This window comes from Myiozetetes cayanensis, unplaced genomic scaffold (genome assembly GCF_022539395.1).
Source record: "Myiozetetes cayanensis isolate MyiCay16 unplaced genomic scaffold, myiCay2020 scf19, whole genome shotgun sequence".
Classification (NCBI taxonomy): Eukaryota; Metazoa; Chordata; class Aves; order Passeriformes; family Tyrannidae; genus Myiozetetes; species Myiozetetes cayanensis.
Window position 1 is genome coordinate 4,753,129 of NW_026087400.1, and position 19,657 is coordinate 4,772,785.

At 41.5% G+C, this 19,657-nt stretch overlaps 1 protein-coding gene across 2 annotated transcripts; it reads left to right on the top strand.

Annotated features, from left to right (window-relative positions):
- The first annotated feature begins 4,002 nt into the window (after positions 1–4,002).
- On the top strand, positions 4,003–19,308 carry YTHDF1 (YTH N6-methyladenosine RNA binding protein F1). Of its 2 annotated transcripts, XM_050313652.1 has the most exons (5): positions 4,038–4,385; positions 4,749–4,773; positions 6,085–6,164; positions 10,239–11,762; positions 17,788–19,308. In XM_050313652.1, exons 1-5 carry the CDS (start codon positions 4,359–4,361, stop codon positions 17,812–17,814), a joined length of 1,683 nt encoding a protein of 560 aa, XP_050169609.1. In that variant the 5' UTR covers positions 4,038–4,358; the 3' UTR covers positions 17,815–19,308. The 2 variants fall into 2 exon arrangements, with proteins under 2 accessions (XP_050169608.1, XP_050169609.1); XM_050313651.1 differs by lacking the exon at positions 17,788–19,308 and having other exon boundaries at positions 4,003–4,385; positions 10,239–12,458.
- Positions 19,309–19,657: the final 349 nt, after the last annotated feature.

Here is a 19,657-nt window from a genome sequence, read left to right on the forward strand (position 1 = left end):
GTTGCTCCAAGCCCTGTCCAACCTGGCCTTGGACACTTCCAGGGATGGGGCAACCACAGCTTCTCTGGGCAACCTGTGGCAGTGCCTTACCACTATCTGAATAAAGAACTTCTTTCTAACAGTGAATCTAAATCTCTCCTCTTTTACTTTAAAACCATTCCCCTTTGTCCTGTCACTTCATGCTCTTGTGAAAAGTACACATACTATAAATACAGACTGCCAGAACTAATGCACAGGTGAGTAACAGATACCCATCTTGTGATTTCCTAAGGATTCAGGTCTTTCAATCTCCTGCCCTAATTCTTTCTCCTGGCCTCCCCTACCATGTCATTTGATTGCCTGAAAACTTTATGTATTGTAATAGCTAGGAATAGCTAAATGTAGTTTGCAACATGATTCATGAGAGTGCTTCAAATCCAGTGCTATTAATACACCAGCCCACAGAACAGAACACAGTACATATCAAATGGAAAATCTGCAAAGCACAGCAGATACTCAAATAATCAGTGGAGGAACTGGCCTTAAAATCTTACTGTGATTTGAAAGAAAAGCAAACATGCTTCTTCCTTGGAATGAGGAAAACTGTTTCATAACTTCATGATTTCAGTGTCCAGCCTATTATAAAAGCTATTTCTGCTACTGAAGAGTGGGTTGAAAATTGTTCAATGCTTTTTCAAAAGGTGTTTGTAGAAAACACTTCATTTTTTATTTCACTAAATGGCTTTTGGAGCTGAAAAATTTGAGTTCCTCTTTCAAGGGTCTTTTTTTTTACCTCTTTATTTGGCTTTCTACTCCTTCCTATCTTTGCAAATGAACATCAACATCATAAGGGAAAAAAAAAAAAGAAATAAACAACAAACCCAAACCCCATGCATTATTTGTTGCCTTTTTTTGTTTGTTTGTTTCCCACAACATTCTGAAAACTTTAAAAAAAAAAAAATCTGTAAAAATTCAATGCTGGCCCAAATTGAATGAACTATTTTCAGTTTTCAGCAGATCACTGATTTAAAGATCCAAAGAGCAAGTGGAGTGAATTACAGTTTTGGGAGAGAACTGTAGGGCTAAGTACAGTTCCCACAGTGAGTATGGAAAACATGAATGATGTTCCCTTTCTTCCTCCCTTTTTAAGCAGCATCTGGCAGGTTTCCCCAGAGATCAGTTGTGCTTCTTCCTCTCTGCTCCTGCCTCTCCCTCTCACTGACTCTGACCATTTCCTGATTCCTTCTGATTCTGACATGGAGGAGCCTCACATTTGGGCTCTATTCCTTCCATCTACTCAGAGCCAGGAGGTACAGGAATGGAAGAGATGTGGCCTTGTGTAAACTGAGAAACTACTCCCAACTGTCCACGAATAAAACTAACAACTCCTCGGAAGATACTGCGATCCACTCGTGACCAATGTACCTTCCACCATCCAGCCATTAAATTACCTTTACAGAAGGATTTGCCAGGCACTGTTAACGACCTTAAGGGAGCTCATCCTGCTTTTTAACTGGTGGAAAACCAGCCATCAAGAATCACAGCAGCAAGAGCGAGTTGCCAGCGATGAGGATCAAGAGGGAGACATGGGAGAGTCCTCGTGCTCGGTTGTTGCTCTGTTGAGCTCCTTGTCTTGCAGAGAACAGCCTGTGTGATGCTGATGTCAGATGGGATCTGTTCACAGGCCACACTCCTTGCATATGATTTCCCTCCTCACGTTTTCACAAACAATGTGTCAGTGGCACGAGAAAGGGGAGAGAAGAACAGATACAATTTCTCTGTGTGTCTGCTTTTATTCACCACCCTAAAATGATAGAAATGAATGCTGGGTCCTTGCGTTGGTAACATTCCATGGGGGCGTGGGGTGCAGGAGGGATATGATTCTAGCACAGCAATATTTTATTTTCCTCTCTGTTCATGGCAGAGAGGGCTGCATAAAATCCCTGTAAAATCTACATTAAACAAACAAACAAATGAAATTTACAACACTAACAAAAGGATTCTATAATTTACACGTGAACTCTTTGGAGATTTCAGAGTGTTGGAACAGGAAGAAAAGGATGTGTGTCACTTTTTCTTACATTAGAGGAACATACCATCATCCTTCTCTCAACAAAGCCAAAACCAAACCAAACCCTGTGCCACCTCCTGTGTTACAGTGTTACACTCCAAGAGTATTCTGAATTATATAATACATATATAAATATGAATACTGCCTTGCCTGTATCTGTCAACTGAGACTTCTGGTCTTACTGGTTTTATTCTTAAAAGATCACGTGCTTTTCAATGGATAGACAAGATCATTCTTAACATTACCGGGGAGACCAAATAATTCACATTTTCCTAATGCAAAAGTAAAAAACCACATTCCCACGACTCAGGTGCACACACGTATGTGTATGCCTGACATGCTGCCTTTGAGTTTAAACTAACAGGTGCAGGCCTCATAGCAGAGTCCCCTGTACCTTGGGATGCTGGAGCAAACACAGTTCCAACATTCTGCCCACATGCGCTCATGGTGAGGATGATTCACAGTCACATCGTTTCTATATCGAGGCTGCTGAACATACACAATCACATGGACTCTGGAGCAGTGCCCATCACCCAAACATCCAGCCTTTCCCTTTCCCTTTTCCTTCCAGGCAGATGTTCCCCTCTCCAGCCACGCTGCTCACTGTTTTTCCCTCATGTTTGTTTTGGAAGCTTTGCTCTTTGCACAGACTTACTGACTTGGTCCATAACTAATGGAATTGTAACAGGCCAGGCTGGATGGGGCTTGGAGCAACCTGGTCTGGTGGAAGGTGGAATGAGATGATCTCTGAGGTCTCTTCCAACCCAAACCATTCTGGGATTCGAGGAAAATATCAATTATTACTTGCAACCTAAGGCAAACAGAGAACCCAAAGCATCTTCAGGTACTAAGGATGAAAGCATCTCTCTTTCCTTATGTCTGGGTGTCTGATCACAGAAAGGACAAAAGTGGGCTATTCATTGCAGGTATTTTATTACGATAATAAGCACAAACTCAAACTAACAGTTTCCAGACACATGAACACAGAGAGGACTCTGGTTTTAACTGCATCTAAAGGAAAGGATGATTGTGAGGACTAGAATTCGCCACTTTGACCCCCAAAACTAAGCATGGAAATGTTACAAGACTTCATAACTTCTGGAAGCTGCTCTGCTGAAATCAATATAAGCTGGGCTAAGGGGGCCATGACTCCACCCAGGTTCTGCAAAATACCTGGAAGGAAAAAAAAAGAAAAAGAAAAATTAATCTCATAATTCCCCTCTCGAGGGGAAGCTGCAGACAGCGATGAGATCTCCCCTCAGCCTCCCCTTCTCCAGGCTGAACAGACCAGGCACAAGGAGCAGGGTCAGCAGTGGCCACATTGCCCTCATCCCCCTCAGCGCCCTCATCCCCCTTGTCCTCCTCATCCTCCTTGTCCCCCTCATTGCCCTCAGTCCCCTCATCTCCTCGTGGCCTTCAGTCACCTCATCTTCTCAGTCCCCTCATCATCCTCAGTCCCCACTCCCCTCGTCCCCCTCAGTCTCTCATCACCCTCAGCCCCTTCATCCTCTCAGCCCCCTCATCCCCCTAAGTGCCCACTCCCCTTAGCCCCCTCAGCTCCCTCATCCTTCTCAGTCCCCACTCCCTTCATCCCCCTCAATTCTCTCATCCCCTCAGCCCTCTCATCCTCTCATCCCCTCATCCCCCTCAGATCCCTCATCCCCCTCAGTTCCCTCATCCTCCTCAGCTCTCTCATCCTCTCATCCCCCTCAATTCTCATCCTCTCACTCCTCTCAGTTCCCTCATCCCCCTCAGATCTCTCATCCCCTCATCCCCCTCAGTTCCCTCATCCCCCTCAGATTCCTCATCCCCCTCAGTTCCCTCACCCCTCATTCCCCCGGCCCCTCAGCGCCCCCCGCCCGCGCACGCGCACAGGCGCCGCCGCCCGCGCGCGCCTTCCCCCCGCCATCGCCGCCCGTGCGCTCCCGGCGCGCCCCGCGCGCGCTGGGCGCTGACGTCACCGCAGCCCGGCGCCCGCCGCCATTGGACTCGGCGGCCGCCGCTGCCCCCGCTCGGAGCGGCCCCAGGCCCGGCCCGCGGGCATGTGAGGCACGGGCCGGCACCGCCCGAGCACCGCCGAGCCGCGGCACCGCCCCAGCACCGCCGCCGCCCCCGGGGAGCCGCCCCGAGCAGGCACCAGGCGGCCCTTTTCCCTCCCTCCCCCTCGGCCCCGGCCCCTTCCCCGCCCGGCCGCCGCCTGAGGGGAGAGGAGGCGCCGCCGCCGCCCCTCGGCCCCGCCAGGCCCCGCAGCCCCGCGGCCCTGCCCGGCGCTCTCTCTGCTGAACCACGGCGGCCCCGTGCATGAATTATGTCTGCCACAAGCGTTGACCCTCAGGTGAGTGAGCGGCGGGCCGGGGGGTTCGCGGGCCTGCGGCGGCCGGGAGGCCCCGGGAGGCTTTTCTTCTGCCGGCGGGCGGGCGGCCTTGGAGCTCGGTGCCTCTCAGCTTCCCCCGAGGGCTCGGCGCGGTCCCGCCGCCTGCCCAGAGCCGCGGCCGTTTCTCAGGAGGGCCGGTGCTGGGTGATACGTGGAACACGCTGCTCCAGCCCCGGCTCCAGCAAACCCCGAGATGTTGCTGGCAATTTTTATGAGCCTCCTCTCCGTCCTCGTGCGCTGTGCGTGTGTTTTGCACTGACTGTGTGACAATGTTTCTAAAATTAACTTTTTTTTTTTGTTTCCCTCTTCCCCTCGGCTTCCCAGAGACCGAAGGGACAGGATAATAAAGGTGAGGATCGTGCCGAGATCTGATCGCTTAAATTGTTACTGTGATAGATGGATTGTACAGGTAGCTGTAGGGGAGCAGAAATGTATCACTCTTAACCTGTATGGAAAACATTTGGGAACGAGGGAATATATGCTTTCTTTCCAAAATAAGGTAAACTGTCATTCATCCAAGCTTGCTTGCATCCCACTTAAGGCTGCTGAGCTTGCAGGGGGAAGAACTGTGTGTTGTTGATACTAAATAATGCTCTTCATTTCCTGAAGGTAAAGCAGGTTCCTTCATAAAGCCACGAGGATGTCTCTGTACAATATATATATTTTCTTACTTTTTCACACTCTCTTCCTGCTCTGTGAATGCAGTTCTGTTGCTGCTCTGCTGTTGGCTGAGGTATTGGCATAAGCCTACAAACTTAATAATTTAAGGGATTTTAAATAAAAGGTAGTTCACCTCGGGTGGGATAATAGGCTTTCTCATAACTCCTGTGCTTTATTTGAAGTTAAATTTAACCTGCCTTAAAAGTTCATCTGCTTCCAGCTGCAGAAAGTTTGACACCAGTTCCTGTGTTTGTAAACACTCTTTTACCTCTACTCTTCATTAAAAACTTTGCAGAAATATTCTGATAAATTCCTAAACTTTTTTTGCTGAAAGTTCTATTTGATGTAGTGTTGCTTTCTTAAATTTAAAGCAAACATATGAAGTAATTTGGAGGGACCTAATAGCAGTTTTGGGTTTGTATATCTTTCAGTAATGGGTTTTGAATGCTTTTCTTCAGACACTCATTTATGCTGAAGTAGGACTTTGATTATGGCAGATATCTCTGTTTTACAGATGAGAACGCTGAAACTTAAGTTTTCCTGAAAATATCAGGATATCAAAGCACTTAGCAGTCATCATTTCATCATTAAATGTAACCTCACATCATCTTATTTTAACCAGCTTAAGCAGTGAATAACACACTGGGAGAACTGTGAGTTTGAGTGTTCTAATTATGGACCAGAACAATAGAGGTTGTTTCCCAATATTTTTCACAAAATTCTTCTTAATAATTACTTTTTGTTCGGAGTTAATTCACATGAGTTTTCTACTTGCTCTCAACTATAGAGTTTTGTAGGTTTTTTTTTTAATTTACCTAAGCTCAGTTTTACAAGCAGTACTGTAAAGAGTTTGGGGAGGAAAAATGTCATCCCCTGGTCTTTTTATGAGTCTTCATGCTTTGAAGAGGAAATATGGCCTTTCATAAAGCAGCATAGGGTGGAAGTCATTCCTGAAATGCTGCTCATGGTGTTATAATCTGTTGTAACCCTTTTCTTGTAGTACAAAATGGTTCGTTACATCAGAAGGACACAGTTCATGACAACGATTTTGAACCTTACCTTTCCGGGCAGTCAAATCAGGTTAGTGTATTTTTAACTTAGTTGTTTTTTTTTTAACTTAGGCATGCTGTTGGCACTCAATTCATAGGATTGTGTGGAGGGAGCAAATTCCTTAAATAGAAATGGAAAAAGAAATGACAGCATATTGTGTTACTTGGTGATACAACCAGCATTTGTGCTCCCAAAGCTAATATTACTCTGCATATCCAGATAGCCACAAGTGAAAACGAAGTTAATGCTCCAGGTAGTTGGAGCTGATTGCTCCTCGCATTGCAGGTTATTGATAAGGCTGGATTGGTTCAGACTTTGATAGACAGGTTGCATGTGGAAGTCTTTAAAGTTCTGCTTTGGGGCTCTCCTGATTTCTGTTAATTATATAATCATGGAAATTAATGTAGCTGAAGTTTGGTTTTGATGCTCTCTAGCTAGTCTGTAGAGTTGTCCCACTTTTTACACTTCAGCAAATACTGTTCTTCTGTGTTCTCTTAGATATCTTAAGAATTAAAGTTGTGTTACTTCAGAGTAAGGTAGTGTAATGCAAACTGTCATTATAATGTACATTAAATTAACATCCATTACTGAAATACAGTTATAATTGAAAATATCTTCTGATTGAGGTAGGTTTTTACTTAACATTCAGCTCATCAAAGTGAACAAACTGTAGAGAAACTGGAGAAGCAAAAAGTTTTCATTAAGTATGAAATAGCATTTCAGAGAGAGACACTTCCCAGAACCACATGATTATTTCTTGATGGAAAGGCTGTTACATTTTAAAAAGGAAGTTTGTAATTCATCCTAGAACTGATAGATGCCAGTGTTAATAATGATGACATCACTGAGCTCGCTTGCAGCATAGACATGTTCACCAGGCTTAGACAAAGTTAATTTAATGGAAAGCATTCCCTCCTCTGGAATTAACATCCTGTTGAAGGTATAAAAGCAGAAAATTTTTTTGGGGGGAAAAAAGGAAGCAAAATTTTATTTTTTAATGCAACCTTAATTTTGAAATAAATTTGAGTTTTCACCTTCCTCTGGTTTCTTGAAATTCCTCTTCATCACACTTGTGTGTAATTTAAACCAAACTGTATTTTCTAATGCGAAATACACTGAACATTTCACATAGAAAAAAAAATAGAGCCATCTATTACAGTTTAATTCTAGAAAACTTGTCTTTGCTGTCAACAAGCCCAGTTATTAGGTTTAAATAGAAAAATTGCTATGGCTGTTAGAATTTCCATAATTACAATAAAAGTTTTCTTTATGAAAGTGCAGCTCCACTGAGCGATTTATTTCTGCTGCAGTGAGAAATTGGCATGCTACAAGAAACAATTGTGTAGGTCCTCTTACAATTTTAAGTGGAAAGTGACAGTGGCATTAATTAGGACTGTGAGATTTTGTACAGAAGACAACCATGTTGCTGAACAAAGCTTTATTATCTAGTTACACAGTCAGATTTATTCAGCCCTTAAAAATTACTGGAAGACGCTAACAACTTAAAAAAAAAGAGATTTGAAAACAGTTGGATATTTTTAAAAAGACGTAAGAAATTAAAGCCCCAACTGACACAACAGTCTTTTTGACATCAGCCATCAACTGTAAGTTGGTAATATTGTATTAATTTCATCTTTTCAAAACACAAATTAGTCTTTAAAATAAGTATGAACATGCTATAAAAGCAAATAAAATATAATTATCTTCCATCTTTCTGTTGAAAATTACGTCTGAACAGTGCCTTCTTTTCTTACTATAAAAGTTCTGGGCTCCAGGTAGCAGTAGTTAATGCAGGGATGTGATAGCTTTTTGTTACAAAGCACACTAAAAGCACTTTGAACAGCAGAGGGAACTGAGTCAAGTAGACTATTGATACACAAATTTACACCTGGCAAGAGAAGCATCCTCCACCTAAAGTAATTCAGGACCAAGAGATCAGTCATATGGAACTGGGAATCACTAGCAAGTAGCATCCTTTGGGGGAAAGGAGATTCCCTTCCTAATTAACAGAATGCTTGGGTTGCTTGGTTGTTTTTGTTTGGTGGTGGCTTTGATAAAAAAAATAAGGAAGGGTGCAGAAAGGTCAAGGATAAGTTTGTTGAAATAAATGTTCTGCTGTTGCAGGGAAGGACTTTTGTCAGGGTTTCTTTTACACGCTCTGGCATAAAGCCAGTCCAAATACATGGAATGTTTGGTAAGGATGCCTGCTGAAACTTTCCTTTAATCTTGCTAGAAGCCTTGTGGAGACTTTACAGGCTGTGTGACAGGAGGTGACAGTCACAGGAATTGTCTAGAATCCTTTAGCATAAATATTTTTAGGACAAAACACCTGCTTTTCTCTAGGTTTATTCTTTTCGGTCCTGAATTCTAAATCTGTAGAATATATGAACATAAGTATCTCAGAGAACTACTGATGTCTCCTCCCTTTCACCTGCATTTGTTTTTTATTTTTTCTCATATAAACACTTTAAAATGTAACACACATCAATGTCAAAGTAAAGTCTTTCAGAGAAATGTTTTGATATGCTAAATATTGATTCCTTTAGCTTGTGAGTCTCAGAAAATTCAGTGTATTTGAGGATCATCTCACAGGCAGATGATTTCTGTAACTCTTGTTAGTGATAGGATTTGCACGTAAATAAAGGCAGCATGAGCAGTGGCAGAGATCATTTTTTTAAATCAATAACATTGAATTTAGGCTGTTTAAATCTCAAAAGTGTTTTCAGTACCATAGGGAAGTCTTGGAGGTATATTATGGTATCCATCTGTGTACAGAATGTGAGGATATTGAATTACTCTGGCTTTGGGGTGTCATGGAAAGGAGTCATTGAAAAATGAGCAGTAAAAATGATTCTGTATCAGGTGGGTATTAGGCTTATCCTCAGCAACGAGAGTTCTTTACTTCATTTTTTAAAAAAACTGAGAAATAATCAGATGTTTGGAAAAATGACTGAAGTTCTGTTGCAGCTTTGCTAATTTTGCAGATACATTTTTTTTTTCAAGTTTGAAATCTCTCAGTTTGAAAGAAGAGTTTCCCTTCTTAAAATAGCCTTTATGAGTAAGGAAAGGCGAGCTACTGTTTGACTCATTAACAGGAGATGTTGACCTTCCCTCCCCCTCACTGGTAATTACAGTTAGAGTGTCAGTTTGGAAGGTCTCCAGTACATATGCTGCAAGTTTATTTGAAGAGGAATAAAAACTACTTTAGCATATTCTGGCTTTTTTTCTTTTGAATATGAGAATCATAGTGAATGCTTCAAAATCAGGTGTCAGCAGAAGAGTTAGTGGAAGGAAGGGTTTCTCAGCTTGGTTTAGAAACAGTTGAAAGGGAGGAAGTTTCAGAGGGGTCTGTTGGTTTTAACCATTCCATCTCTTATTTCATGGAGTGGGAGAGATGGCCTGTTTGGAAGGACAGTCACAAACACTCCTGCACAGTTGTAACTTGACTCCTGAGGGATGAAGAGATTTATACAAAAGGCTGGAGAGGGTCTTCCTCCCAACAGTTTGGATGGCACGTGTCATGTACCATCTTTGCATGTGTTTGTCTCTGGTGCAGCAGTCACCTTAATCTCAGTCTGTAGTTCTTAGGTCTACCTGTAGCAAATTTGGCCTGTGTGTGGTCTCACTGTGCTCTTGTGTGTTACAAAAACAAAGAAGTTTACCACTTGGGGTATGTTTTTTGCTTGTTGGAGACTGCTGATCCCTCAGAACATCTCCATAATGAGGATTGTAATATGTTACGTTATATATGTTGTCATATTAAGCTAATGTAGCAGTGTAGAAATGCTAAATATCCTTAGTTCTGTGAGCTAAAAAATATAGCTGAATAAGTTGCCTGGAATCCTTTGGGATATTAACTACTAAATAACCTTAAGTATTGTAACTAAGATTACGTGGTTTCAGAATCTGTGAGCCACTAGTTCTGAGGTTGTTATAAATGCCCAGATATTCCATTTTAGCCCTGAATCTTTCTTGGAGTGTGAACTAAGATCTGTAATCAGGAATTACATTACCTTGCCTCTTATTTTTCTTTTCTGTTTGGTGGTGTGGCTGCTTATAAATGAAGAGTTTATTTATCTGGTGACATTTTTTTTTCTTTAACAGAACAGTAGCTATCCATCAATGACTGATCCTTATCTGTCCAGTTATTATCCACCATCTATTGGGTTCCCCTATTCTCTCAGTGAAGCACCATGGTCTACAGGAGGAGATCCTCCTATCCCCTATCTCACCACCTATGGACAGCTCAGTAATGGAGATCATCATTTTATGCACGATGCTGTTTTTGGACAGCCTGGGGGTCTGGGAAATAATATCTATCAACACCGGTTTAACTTTTTCCCTGAAAATCCTGCCTTCTCAGCTTGGGGAACGAGCGGGTCCCAAGGACAGCAGACCCAAAGTTCAGCGTATGGGAGCAGTTACAGCTACCCACCCAGCTCCCTGGGTGGTACCATTGTGGATGGACAAACAGGATTTCATAATGATACCTTAAATAAAGCTCCTGGAATGAACAGTATTGAACAGGGAATGGTTGGACTTAAGATTGGTGGAGATGTTACAACTTCTGCGGTGAAAACAGTAGGTTCTGTTGTTAACAGTGCCGGGATGACGGGTGCCCTCTCTGGTAATGGATCTAATGTAAACTTGCCAGTATCTAAACCAACCTCTTGGGCTGCTATTGCCAGCAAACCTGCGAAACCACAGCCTAAAATGAAAACAAAAACTGGGCCTGTAATCGGAGGAGCGTTGCCTCCTCCCCCTATAAAGCATAATATGGACATAGGTACTTGGGACAATAAGGGTCCTGTGGCAAAAGTTCCTGCCCCCCAACAGATACCTTCTCCTCAGTCTGTTCCACAGCCACAGCAACCAATTGTTCAGCCTGTTCCAACTCAGCCTCCTCCATTGACTCAGCCGCAGTATCAGGCCCCTCAGCAGCCACCCCAAAATCGCTGGGTGGCTCCTCGCAACAGAAACGCAGCTTTTGGCCAAAGTGGAGGAACTGGTACCGACAGCAGCTCAGCTGGCAGCACCCAGCCCAACCCCGTCCCCAGCGGAGAGTCCCATCCCGTCCTGGAAAAACTGAAAGCTGCTCACAGCTATAACCCTAAAGATTTCGAATGGAACCTTAAAAATGGACGTGTGTTCATAATAAAGAGCTATTCTGAGGATGATATTCATCGTTCCATTAAGTATTCTATTTGGTGTAGTACAGAACACGGCAACAAACGCCTGGACAGCGCTTTTCGCTCCATGAACAGCAAGGGTCCCGTCTACTTGCTGTTCAGTGTCAATGGCAGTGGACACTTCTGTGGAGTAGCAGAGATGAAATCACCTGTGGACTACGGCACCAGTGCGGGTGTCTGGTCTCAGGACAAGTGGAAGGGGAAATTTGACGTCAAGTGGATCTTTGTGAAGGATGTGCCCAACAACCAACTGCGACACATCAGGCTGGAGAACAATGACAACAAACCCGTTACAAACTCCCGTGATACACAGGAGGTGCCCTTAGAAAAAGCAAAACAAGTGCTTAAAATTATTGCAACTTACAAGCACACGACCTCCATCTTTGATGACTTTTCTCATTATGAAAAGCGCCAGGAAGAGGAGGAGGTGGTGCGGAAGGTAAACTTATTAAAAAATTTATTTTATACACAGATATGGGGAAAATGAAATGTGAAGGCTGCTATGGTGGAAAAATGTAAGTAGGAATTTGAAATGTTTTAATATGTCTCGATGGTTTCATGTGTGTTTAACAACACAAACAAAAAAACCTGATGCATATCTGTCTGTGAAAAGTTTCATAGCTAATGAGTTTCGAAGCAGAAACCTAAGCAGTAATGCAGGTAAAGGACTTTATGTCCAGTTTATTGGAGTTTGATTTATTTTTTTATCTTAAAATGGTTAATAAACTAGAAAATAGTTTCTGTTGCAGAATTGGATTCTGCCAGTGATTGCCACTTAAGTTTTTTGCCTTAACTACGAGGTGTTTTAACACTGTTTGACTGGAACTGGGATATCAGAATTGATACCTGTACTGGTATTTGAAATGTGTACATCACCTTTAAAAGCAAGAAACCTGATTTTGTTTGTTCAGTTGATCTCTCTGGAAAAGAAAGAGTTGCGTAAAATTGCTGGAATAGTGCTAGAAAGATTGCATTTCTGCTGCTGAAGTAACATGTATTATTTGGATAAATAAAGGTTTTCAGTTCCCAGGTTTAATCTGTCTACTAATTCTTGAAGTTTTGAGTGAAGCCTTAGTAAGAGAAGTTTGGGCAGTAACTGGGAGAGTGTAGTAAAAATTTCCATACACTTTCATAGCTCTAAGTCTACCACGAGAAACCTCTGTCCCTCTCCATCCCATGACCTCAGCTTCAAGAATGCCTTTCTCTAATTAGGCACTCTAGAAGTAATGGCCTGACAAAATAATAGGTGTTGGGATGTGTAGTTACTACCTAAGTAACACTTAAATTTGCTTGATGTTGATAGTGTTTCACAGACCTTTTTTTGTATAGCACTGCAGATACAGCGTTTGTTTGACAGGTTTAGTTTAGTGCAGTTTACACTTGCTTCAAGATGTTTTTAAAGCAAGGACTTAATGCATGTTCCTGCAGCTTAAATTTTAAGATTGCCATTTTAAACTTTATTGCCCTTTAAAATTGCTTTCAACTGTCTTCATATACTGTACCTTTAAAGTATGAGAGAAAATCAGTTCAGCATCTTAAAAACTTCTTAGCTGAACTTTTTCCTGGCTGTGATGGATGTGCATAGCTGACCTCAGCACAGCAGGGAAGGACAGCTTAAAACTGGAAGTTTTTCTTGTGTACTCCCCGTGGGGTTTCACAAGGTAAAACCGAAAGCCTTTACTTGAACACTTCATTCCTTCAGTAGACAATCAGCAATTCAATATTTAATGCAACCTGCGTTTTGGAGAGGTTCACTTACACAGGAGAGAGTCTTGACTAAAGGAGGTGGGCTGGGTTCCTCTGTGCAGTGTTTATGGTGTAGAGGGGTGTGATTGGTTTGGGTTTTAATGCTGAGTCTCCCTGTGATTTGCTGCCAAGTCTGGAGGGGAGAACACTGGATATGTTTAAGGAGTGAGAGATCTGCTCTTGCACAGCTAACTTACTGGCCCGAGGAAGATCCTGATGGTGGCATACTGAACACTGAAATTCCTTGACTTCCTAGTAGCTCAGAGGCCTGATCCCATTTTGGGTTTGTTTAATAAACACAGCTAATTCCCACTTTCAGTTCTGGTGCTGAAACAATTTCTTACCAAGCCACTTCTTGCTATACAACAAGATCATTTTTTCAAAATAATCCATTTTTCTTCCTCATTTAAAACCGAGGCTCTAGCTTGTATGACACAGTCACAAAATAAACTATGAAGTCTTAATTTCATATTTCTTAGATACCTCCAAATAGCTTAAAAAATGAGACACCAAAGTACAGCGAGGAAGGTAAGAGTGCTAGAGAGGGAAAAGAGAGGGATCATCAGGGAGGGAATGAAAACTTAAGATGCTGCTTTTCAGGTTGCATTCTCTAAAACTGTTGTCTGGAAAGTCAGTATTTTTCCCCTTCATTGACTAAATGAATTTTAGAAGTCCAGCTGATTAGTAGAAGAGTTTTTTTGCAGGATGTACACACAACTCTTTAAGTCCTTATCTTTGAGAAGTTTGTTCTATTGAATGTAAAGCCTTGCTGTTAAACAAAGTTAATGTTCCTGTCACAGTAATTTTTGAAGAATCTTATTCCAGTTAAGGTGTCTTATAACCTAATCGACATTTTCAGATGGTTGGTTGTATATGTGCCATCTTAATTGATTCTCAAATTACTGGTTTTATTCATTATACTCTGTTTAACTGTAAAATTAATTACTTGTTGAAATTTTATGCCTCTGTTTCCCCACTGTTGTGATTACAAAGGGCAAGAATTCTTAAAAATCTGCACAGGGAGCACTTGAAGGCTACAATGTCATTTATACAAAATATTTTGTAGGGAACAATAACGTAATCAGTGCAGTGCACTGGCATTTCAGTTCTGTAGATGGTTCCAGTGTGTTGCTAACCAGCATTTCCATAGCTGATGTCCAGAGCCAGCTCCAGTGTGTGTGAATTTACCTGAGCAGGAACCTCTGTGTTAGTGCCCAGTCAGCAAATGAGGGTTTGGCAGGGGCAGTGCCGGATGAAATTCATTAAAGTGCCAAAGATCCATCACCAGTACCAGTACTGGGGCATCTGGAACTGAGGGGAGATTTGTTCATGCTGGGATGTAAGTTCAGCTTTTGATTTGCCATAGGAATAAAATATATAAACCCAGTCTGTTGACCCAGAACCTGGGAGAGGAGTAATAGAAGGATATTGGGATCTGGAATGAAATAGCAAAACAGTGAGTGGCCTGAAATCTCTCCTGACCCTCCCTGCCCCTTTCAGTCAGTTCCAGGGCTGTTACATTGTCCACAAAGAGCAACTTCCATGATTAAACTCGTACTCTGAAAATGTAAAAGAGTTGTGACATAGAGAGCTTCTTCAATAGAAAATAGAGTATAATGTGTTAATTATTAACAGTCCCTAAAAACGTGCTTGCACACTCTTAACAAAGTTAAGTCTGTCTTGCAAAGTTAAAAGGCTTGTAAAGGCAATAAACTTGTTGTAGGTTTTGGTATTTTTATTTACATCTCATGGTAGGGCAGGTGACAGATCAGCTGTCAGCAGCTGGTCCTCACAGGTCTGTACCTAAGCACATGGTCACAGTTCTGTACTGGGCTGCACTGCTGTCACCTCAGATCTGGGTCAAGGCACTCAGCTATTCCAAGGTCTGCTCCTTGGTGTTGTGTTGGAAGAGCTGCATAGCCTCAGAAAGCTCCTGAATCACCAAGATTACCAGTTCTGCTTTAGGTGGTTAAATACTGAAAAGTGTTGGCTGGTCCACGTTGGCACTTGATTCCTCTCAGTGAGCTTTCTGTGAACACACTGATTGACACAGAACTTTTAAGGATGGAATATTGTCCTTCCTCCCAAGCCTAAACTAAAAAACATTTATATTATAAGATCAATACTCTGTTCCTAATATAAAGAAAACATCTGTATGTTTGTGTCTGAAGATGAATACTTTGATCCTATTGACTTTGACTAAGTTTAGTAGGAAGGGTGAAGATATTTTAGACTGAGGTGAAGAGAACAGAAGTTTGACAGGATTGAGTGTCTCCAAGATGGAAACTCCTGCAAGTTTTGTGAAAACCCATTTTGCCTGTGTCTGAAGATCATATACATTAGTGTCCCGAAGGAGAAATGCAACAGGAGCTCTCCTGTGAGATACCAGAGAATTCCACTGGAGAAGAGAAACTGTGAAGGCTCCGGATCTTCAGAACCAAAATGAGCAAAGCTTTGGTAGTTGCTCACAAAACTGTTTGTTCTTGCTTGCAGTAAGTGCTTAAATAGCAGTAAGGAAGAGAATTTGAGAGGTAGAGCTTCTAAAAAGCAACCATGCTCAAGAGCACGAAGAATTGTTGCATCAGTTTATGTGGTTTCAGACACTTGTAAAGAGGAAGACTCAGATTAGCCCCCAAGAGAGAAAGCAAGCAGCAAGGTAGGAGGAACTGCTTGAGAACTTGCTCAGTAAATAGCACTTTTTACTTTAATTATAAAGCCTGAGCTGAGTGTCTGAATGCCATGAGCATACTTTTAGGTAGCAGGTAGAAGTCTCAGGTGCCAGCCTGTCTCAGTTTATGTGGGACTAGTCCATGAGAATGGAAACCTTTAATTTTTAAAGCAAGTCGAATTATGAGGGTCAGTGGATGACTAAACAGAAAACTAAACAGGAGTTACATAAGGTGGCAGTGGGAAAGGATGGGCTCCTGAGCATGGCAGGGCAGTAGAGTTAAAGGGGATGTGCCACCTTAGAAATGGAAGTAGGATGGAACAATTACAATTTTTTGAAGCCTGAAAGTGAGCTGATGTGATTCAGTTCTAGATTCTAACTACCTTTTGTTTGAAATGTCAGGCAGACATAAGCTCCTTTTATTAAGAACATTCAACACCTAATACATTCTGATGCTTTGCCACTAAGAAATGTCTTTCATTGACAGTTCATCATAGTCAGCAGTTAAAAGACAGGAGGAATATAGATTTTTAAAATTAATTCTACAACTTTACACGGTCTGTTCTGTTGATTTGGTAAAACAGTTTTGCGATTTCTTACTTCTGTCTTAAATCATAGATTAAGAATTCATACTGGACCTTGTTGATTTAATTTTATTGTGAATATTGAAACATTAATATTCTGCCTGAAGGCAGAAATCAATATATTCCCTTTTTTTTAAAATCTCTTCTGATTTTTATGCTGTGACCAGCTGAAGCAGCAAATGCAGTCTGTTACATTTATAATGTTTGGTATATTTACAAGTAAGCTTTATATCGCAACAGAAACAATTCTGAGAGGAATTTTATACAGAAGGATTCCACAAAACAAGCAGAATCTGAAGGCGTTAGTTTAGGAGTTGGCTGTTGTTGCTGCTTGGGCTAGTTCACAATTTTCTGGCTTGAAATAGGATTTGGTGCCATATTGATGCATTTGCAGAGCTTTGTCTTTCCATGCCAGTTCTGCACTGTACAGTCTGTTGGAAACAGCGTTGGGGTGGAGTGGGAAATGGGAAGGCCAGGCCCTTTCTGTTCAGTCTGCCTGAGCTGGTCCCTGAGCTTGAGAATGCACAGGACTAAAGGAAACAGCAGCCTGGGTTTGTCTTGCTGTCTGCAGCATCTTCTGCAGCTTGTGGGGCTCCTGAAACAGTGAACAAGCCCCCTAGTTTTGTTCAGGCACTCTCGGTGTGTCTCTGTAATCCCTGTGCAGACACTGCTCCAATTCCCTGTTTGCTGCTGGGAGAGCACAAACTCACTTAGCTGAAGATTTACCTGCAAGTGCTGTATCCCTTAGATGACCTTTATCTGTTTTCAGGATTTGTGATTAGCAGAACCTTTTGAGAGAGGCTCAGAGATCCTCCCAGCTGCTGTACTGGAATGGTTTGGGACACTTGTGGGTGGTTCAGTCCAGCCGTGATGGGTTTTATCAGACCGTGCAAAAGCACATAACTTGTCTTCTACCTGATATATTTTTTCCCCAGAATTGTCAAGTATATCCCAGTGCCTCCCAGAACAGTTGAGCAGCTAGGAAGAATTAGAGTTTTGAGACAGCTGAAATCCCTGCTTTCACTGAGTGTGACTAAACTCCAAAGTCATTTGAGTGCTTCAAAATTATCCTGGTTCTGTGGAGTTCACTAATCTGCCATCTGCTTTCTGCTCGTGTATTGGTTGTGCTACTACTGCAGTAGCTAAAATAATCCAGAAAGTAGAATATTGCAGATCCTTTTTGTCTTTAGGAGTGTTGATATTTCATACCTTTCTCTCAGTGACCTTCATCTGCTGTTGGTTTGAAGTGGCTGTGCAGGTATTCATTCAGATGTTCCACTTGAGGCTGCACTTAAACATTAAGTTATCAAGTCCTTGGGCTTGTTGGGTATAAACAATATATTTATAAAATGTAGCAGTGTTGTTTTAAGTGTATAATTATCTGGGATCACATTAGTACTGTTAAAACTACTGAAAACTTTTTGCTTGTTCATTTGACTAAAATCTTAACTTTTTTCTCTTTGCAGGAACGTCAGAATCGAAACAAACAATAAGAATAAACATATACAGTTTGATATATATACTAGAACTGATATTAAATTCGACTATGAGAAACAAAATTAAGTATAACTGGTGCTGTATCCTGGCATCAGGGCAAACTAAAGCTTTCAGCTCCAATATATCTTCTCGTGCAGGGGAAATTAAGTTGTCACATCTTTAAGTACATTGTAGTTTATTTTTGCCCAAGTGGATCTGCATTAATTTGTATCTTTTTTTTCTATGTAAAATTCTGTAGAAATCATTAATAAAGGTGTGTCTGTTTTTATTTTTTTAAGTTGACAAACAGTTATATTAATCTAATGTGGACCTATACATGAGCATACTAAAGTGTCAGTGCTTCCCAAAGACTTTATTTTGGCACGAATTATGTTCCTAGCCAGATATAGAGATTATGGAAAATACATGACAAATCTTCCTTTATCCTCCTCCCAAACCCTTTTCTTCACGGCAGAAATAAGAAACCATGCATTGATTTTATTTTTTTTTTTGTCATTTGAAAAACCTCTAAAGATACTGCACTTCAGAATTTTGAAATGGAAAAAAAAAAAAACCCAAACCTAAATTTCTGATCACTTTGTGCAGCTGCTCTGCCTCTTTATTTATCTGTACAATTACACTTTTAAAACTGCTGATGCGCCATGTTGGGTTTTTTCTGTCTAGTAGAAAATCAAATTGTCAGTGAAATTGTTTCTCTGGAAAATATTTCCCTTTCACATTCTGTTAACCAATGCTTCAGTGTGCATCTGTTATTCCATATCCTGCCGAGGGTGAGCGAGATGCTTTCTCTCAGCCATAATTCTGCTTTACGGTTTTTGTAGCTTAATTAAATAATAATGTGATGCTATCGACATTGCAGGGGTTTTAAACAATGTGTTTAAACCTGTTTCAGCTTTCAGGTGTTATTAGTTAACTTGCAGATCATTTTTAATCCTTCCCTTCATTACTCCCTCCCACCCCCCCAAATCCTAATGCCATTTAAAGTTTTTATACCAATAATGCTGAGCTTTAACGTAGGAACTAATAGTACGGATAATATGATGGATTATGCCTCAGATGTTTAAAATTGACAGTGTGTATGTCTAATTTTTTTTTTTTCTGTTGGATGAGTAAAAAAACCTGTTTTAAGAAACTGAATTTGCTGTCATGTTTTTGTGGAGTGAGGGGACCGTCGGAGAACCTGTCACCAACTGGAGTTCCAGTTAAGCATGGAAATGGTGCTCATGTCCGCTGCTCTAGCACACTGAATCTACACGTGTTTATTGTAGAGGATCTTTTACTATATTAGAAAGCAAGTATCTTCTGAATACTATTTACTCCAAAAGGACCTCCAATTTAAATAAAGTTTAATCTGTATCATTTAGACTTGTATTTAGAACGTATAACTCTGTCTCTGGACTGTTACTGCCTGTAAGGGGTAATGGACAGCATCAGATTAACTTTTTCCTCTAGGAGAATACAAGCCTTAATAAACAATACATATTTAGCAAGCTTTGATGTCATTTTCATTTTTTCCCTGCTTTCAGTTGTCTTCCTCTGTTACAATCACCCTTTATGCTGACTGGTGAATTATGTGTAACCTGGGAAGTGGTTTGATGGTGCATAACTCAGGTGTTTGCTCTCAGCACACCTGATGGTTGCAGAAGGGTTTTGCAGGACTGCAGAGAACATTTAACTGCTTTGCCTGTTCCTGTTCCTCCAAGGAACTGTGTGCATGTCCAGTGGCTGTCCCTTGTGCTTCCCTTTCTCCTTGTATGGTAGAGAAGCTGAAGAAAGGATTGGAAGTTGTCCTGCAGCCTTCAGGAGGCAGCAGCACAGCCATGGGGTCACCAGGGTGAG

Bases quoted from the DNA above. Each gene is read 5' to 3' on its own strand.
- YTHDF1 (XM_050313651.1), top strand. From the start codon at position 4,359: ATGTCTGCCACAAGCGTTGACCCTCAG. The intron at 4,386-4,748 runs GTGAGTGAGCGG...TCGGCTTCCCAG, and splicing joins CCACAAGCGTTGACCCTCAG to AGACCGAAGGGACAGGATAA. The intron at 4,774-6,084 runs GTGAGGATCGTG...CTTTTCTTGTAG, and splicing joins GAAGGGACAGGATAATAAAG to TACAAAATGGTTCGTTACAT.